This window comes from Trifolium pratense, linkage group LG5 (assembly GCF_020283565.1).
Source record: "Trifolium pratense cultivar HEN17-A07 linkage group LG5, ARS_RC_1.1, whole genome shotgun sequence".
NCBI classification, from domain to species: domain Eukaryota; kingdom Viridiplantae; phylum Streptophyta; class Magnoliopsida; order Fabales; family Fabaceae; genus Trifolium; species Trifolium pratense.
In genome coordinates, this window is record NC_060063.1 from 5,322,913 (window position 1) to 5,328,135 (window position 5,223).

The following is a 5,223-nucleotide window of genomic DNA, read 5'->3' on the forward strand; positions in this document are numbered from 1 at the left end:
TGCTTCAATTCATTTGTCCCACACATCAAAGTATTATTGGTGTGGTTTTCGGTCCGAATTCACAATTATGCTTCTTGGTTTTCGGTCCGAATTCACAATTATGCTTCTTTATAATCTCAAACTATTGCACAGTGGCAAGAAGATTAATAGAAATAGAAATGATGACTTAGTGAATGGAGATATAAATGGAGATAGTGCTCAAAGAGGCGACACACTCCACCATGTTGTGTTTTCTGCGAATCGAGAGGACAAACCAATTAGTGTTGGTTAGTTTCAAATCGCATTTCATCTTGTGAATAAAGGGTTAAACGGACTAAGTCTTCATATCCAATTAATTTCGTCATGCATTATATTATTATTTTTCTTTAGTAGTCAGCTAGTATTTAATTATTTGATGCAAAATTAAGAATCTTGGTAAGTAAAACTGGTTATCTTTTTTATTGTTCTCTGGGTGGTTATGGTGGTCTGATGCGTAATAATAATAATGATTTTATTTTGGGTTTCTACGGGGCTGCAACAGTCCAAAGTATTGTATTAGCAGAGCTTATGGCTGTGTTACATGGTTTGCAAATCTGTTGGGAGAGTGGATTCAGGAGAATCACTTGTTTCTCAGACTCGCTTTAGATAGTTAGTTTAATTCGGGAAGAAGTTTTTGCTCATCACCGGTTTGCGAATGAAGTTTTTAGTATTCGTCAATTTCTTGCTAGAGACGACATGTTATGATTGATCAAACACTTTGGGAGGGTAATAGTCTAAAAAAATCGATAATAGTCTAAAAATATACACTATTCATTTCATCATTTCACATATTTGGTCAAAAAATTAGTAATAGTCTAATATCGTTGTTCTTTAAAAAGATAAATTATCTTTTTGATCTAAAATAATAAAGAAATTGTTTGAATTTTAAATATTGTGTCAACAAAAAACTTTCAATTAAATTAAAAGATCTAAAGTAGTTTGTAATGTAAAAATATTGATAAATCTTAACTCAACCGACAAATATTAAAATTATTAGTTGGCATTTTTACTATCTCTTCATCTGCAAAATAAAAATAATAATGTAGAAATGGTGATTTTTTTTTTACAGTAATTTTTTTGTTCGATGTAGAAATGGTGATTTAAACACATTTTATTACATTAGGAAACAGAAAAAAAATTTAAACACATTTTATTACATTTGGTTAGAACATGTTGGACAAAAACGACATCGTTTTGAAAGTAAAGCATTTTAGAAGTGAAAAACGCTTACACTGACTAAACTTTGACCCTCTCGAATTTGTGCCATTTTCCAAACCCTAGCAAAACTTCACCATCATCATCTTCCTCAATATTCACCAATCTCAATCTCTCACACTCTCTTCAATTTCTCCAATTCACTTCTTTCTCTTCTCAATTTTCACTCATAAAACCCTAATTCAATTCATCTCTCTCTCACACCAAACCCTAATTCACTATCCAAATCTCTATTCAAGCGAAGATCACAGTTTTCAGAGTCAGTAGATCAAGCTAAATCCAGGTCGAGGTAAACACTACTTGATTTGGATTCAAAGTCAGTGATTTTTGTTCTTTCCATTTTTGAGAACGTAAATTTAGGATTTTTACAAAGTTATGAATTTTAACATTTGAATTTGTTGAATTTTGTCCCCCACTTGGTTCATGATTGAGATTGTTACATAAAGTTAAGATTTTTTCATTTGGGTCTTAAAGATTTTATTTTATTGATTTTTTGGTTTTGTCTCTTTTTGTTGATTAGATTTTGGATAGTGATGTCTGTAAACAATAATAACACTTCTAAAGGCATTGGTGCCTCTTCATCATCATTTGGTAATGCTGGAATACCTTCACCTTCTATGTCTACAAATCCTGTGTTTTCACAAGCCCAGGCTCAAGCTCAAGCTCAAGCCCAAGCCCAAGCCCAAGCTCAAATTGCTGCTAGTTTTCAAGGGCAGTTTCCACAGTCTCAAGCTCATGCTATTGTCCAAGCACAATCTAAGGCTCAGGCAGCTCATGCGCAAGCTGCGGCAGTAGCTCATGCTCAACTCCAAGCTCATTTGCAAGCTCAAGGGTTGACTCTTAACCAGAATCAGGTTGGTGGTTTAGGGAATTTGGGAGTTTCGTCGTCGTCGATGTCCACACCAGGGAGTGGTAGTGCGAAACGTGGTCCTTTGAAACCACCTATGAGGCCTGTTGGGTTTTTGCCTCAGAATAATTTCTCACCGTTGAGACCAATGGAACTCACGCCTGCTGCACGGAGGAAGAAGCAGAAGCTTCCTGAGAAACAGTTGCAGGAAAGGGTGGCTGCTATACTGCCAGAATCTGCTCTTTATACACAGCTTCTTGAGTTTGAGTCTCGTGTTGATGCTGCGCTTTCTAGAAAGAAGGTTGATATTCAGGAAGCGCTGAAGAATCCGCCTTGTATTCAGAAAACTCTTCGTATCTATGTATTTAACACTTTTGCGAATCAAATTCGCACGATACCTATGAAACCAAATGCTGAGCCTCCGACGTGGACACTGAAGGTAGTTGGGAGGATATTGGAAGATGGTATTGACCCTGATCAGCCGGGTGTAGTTCAAAAGTCGTCTCCGATGTATCCAAAGTTCTCGGCTTTTTTCAAAAGAGTAATCATTTCTTTGGATCAGAGGCTATATCCCGATAACCATGTTATTGTGTGGGAGAATTCTCGATCACCCAGTCCTCAAGAGGGTTTTGAAGTGAAGAGGAAAGGGGATAAAGAATTTCTGGTGAATATACGTCTGGAAATGAATTATGCACCTGAGAAGTTTAAGCTTTCGCCAGCATTGACTGAAGTTCTTGGTATTGAGGTTGAAACCCGTCCAAGAATTATTGCTGCGATATGGCACTATGTGAAGGCTAGGAAACTGCAAAACCCTAATGACCCTTCTTTCTTTCACTGCGATCAGGCTCTTCAGAAAGTATTTGGGGAAGAAAAAGTGAAGTTTACAACGGTTTCGCAAAGAATATCACACCATTTGTTCCCTCCAGCGCCTATAGTTTTGGAGCACCAGATTAAACTATCGGGAAATAGTCCAGCTGGGAGTGCTTGTTATGATGTAACGGTCGATGTTCCTTTTCCTATTCAGAGGGAGTTGTCTGCATTATTGGCTAATGTTGAGAAGAACAAAGAGATCGAAACATGTGATGAAGCGATATGTGGAATCATTAGAAAAATCCATGAGCACCGTAGGAGACGGGCATTCTTTCTTGGTTTCAGTCAATCTCCAGTAGAATTTATTAATGCCTTGATTGAATCTCAAAGCAGGGATCTGAAAGCTGCAGCTGGAGAACCTAGTCGCAGTGCTGAAAAAGAGCGCCGAGCAGATTTTTTCAACCAACCATGGTAAGCTTTGAGATCTATCTCTGCTCAGTTTTTTGTCCTCCATTGTTTTATTTTATTTTATATTTTGTTTTTTTTTTATGTCTCCTTTGCTTGCTTTGCTACCATCTTTAATTGCAAATTAATTCATCATCGTCCGCTGGAATTAGTTGTGCTTTACTCAAAATAAGATATAATATTGGTATATATGTTAGTTGGACCGTTGGTTTTATACACCTATTTTCATGTCATATGGCTCAGCGTTGTCAAGTAGCTGAGCTGTGCTGCTATAGCATAGCGGAGTTTGAACAAATCCCTATTGTTCCACTGTACACTAATTCAGTACAATTATTGTCAAGTAACAGCTATAGTGGCACTGTAGCTTAGCGGAATTTGAACAAACTGCTCTTTTATACCATCCACAATTGACAACACTGATATGGCCATGATAGGATTTAATTTCAAATGTTTTAAAATGTATGGTTGCGTTTTCTTTTATTCATGTGCCGGTTAAAATAAGACTTGAATTGATGTGTTTTCCTTTTCAATGTTTTATGAATACATTTAACTACTATATCAATTAACATATAAAATTTCACATCTTGTTTTAACAACTTTGAGCAGGGTTGAAGATGCTGTTATTCGATATTTGAATCGCAAACCAGCCGCAGCAAGTGATGCTCCAGGAAGCACATGATACCTAGAGTTGTCCTAGTGCTCCTTATTTGAAATCATTCATCCCCTTTTGCTATCCATTTCATATAAATCATGGGAATTTCAAAGTAGCTAGTTTTCCATCTTGAATGCTGTATTTGTGAATACTGCTCCATAGTATATGGATCGTGTGAGCATCGCAACTAGCTGCAGTGCTGATAATTTATTAGCTAGTTAGGAGGAGAAAAATGGTAGAACCATAGTTTAATGTTTCTGTAGTTGTAGTCCACTGTGGTGGATTCTGTAGTTGTTGTAGTCCACAGTGGTGGATTCTTTGGTTACTATGACAGTATGAAAATTTGTATTAGGAAGGATTAATTAATTTGTGTACAGCATCTTAGGTTGTCTTGTAACACAACACAGGTGAGGAGAAAAAGATATGTTGCATGATATGATTGTGTTGCAATCAACCTGTGATCTGTTGACATTGTGTTTTGCACCGTGTTACTTGTTTGATTTTATTATAATATAGAATGATGTTATTAAGTATTCAACAATGTGACATAAGATTTTTTTAAAGTTCTTATAACTTCTCTTTTGTACAATATTTTTATACAATCAAAGAGAAAGATGATACATTCTGCATAAGTTAAGTTATATGATATGATAATAAACTATTAGGAGTTTATGAAAAGAAAGTTATTATATATATATATATATATATGAGTCAGGATCCGTTGACACCAACTAGTTTGACACCAAATGTTACACCTCTCAATAACGTTTTAACCGATATAAATTTTATAAAATCCACTGTTGGATTGAAAGTTTACATCATATAGATCATTTGTGTAAAATTTCAGACAAATCCAAAATCATTTGATATGCTATTGAGACACATAAAGATTAACGGCATTTAAAAAAATACAAAAACCGTTAATTTTGATGTATCTCAATAACATATCAAATGATTTTGGATTTATTTGAAATTTTACACAAATGATCTATATGATGTAAACTTTCAATCCAACGGTGGATTTTATAAAATTTATATCGGTTAAAACGTTATTGAGAGGTGTAACATTTGGTGTCAACGGATCCTGACTCTATATATATATATATATATATATGTGTGTGTGTGTGTAGGTGAGTTGAGTCTAGAGAACTCATAAGGATAATTGGAGTCGAAGACACGCCCATGATGAACCAATTTTTTATGATAGCATCAACCT

The 5,223-nt window shown here is 35.3% G+C and overlaps 1 protein-coding gene across 2 annotated transcripts; it reads left to right on the forward strand.

The window, feature by feature from the left end:
• The first annotated feature begins 1,165 nt into the window (after nt 1-1,165).
• Nucleotides 1,166-4,545, forward strand: LOC123884524 (SWI/SNF complex component SNF12 homolog). Of its 2 annotated transcripts, XM_045933639.1 has the most exons (4): nt 1,235-1,522; nt 1,754-1,886; nt 1,917-3,361; nt 3,962-4,545. In XM_045933639.1, the coding sequence occupies exons 2-4, from the start codon at nt 1,767-1,769 to the stop codon at nt 4,032-4,034; spliced, it is 1,638 nt and encodes a 545-aa protein (XP_045789595.1). In that variant the 5' UTR covers nt 1,235-1,522; nt 1,754-1,766; the 3' UTR covers nt 4,035-4,545. The 2 variants fall into 2 exon arrangements, with proteins under 2 accessions (XP_045789594.1, XP_045789595.1); XM_045933638.1 differs by having other exon boundaries at nt 1,166-1,522; nt 1,754-3,361.
• The last annotated feature ends 678 nt before the right edge of the window (nt 4,546-5,223 follow it).

Bases quoted from the DNA above. Each gene is read 5' to 3' on its own strand.
- LOC123884524 (XM_045933638.1), top strand. From the start codon at position 1,767: ATGTCTGTAAACAATAATAACACTTCTAAAGGCATTGGTGCCTCTTCA. The intron at 3,362-3,961 runs GTAAGCTTTGAG...AACTTTGAGCAG, and splicing joins GATTTTTTCAACCAACCATG to GGTTGAAGATGCTGTTATTC.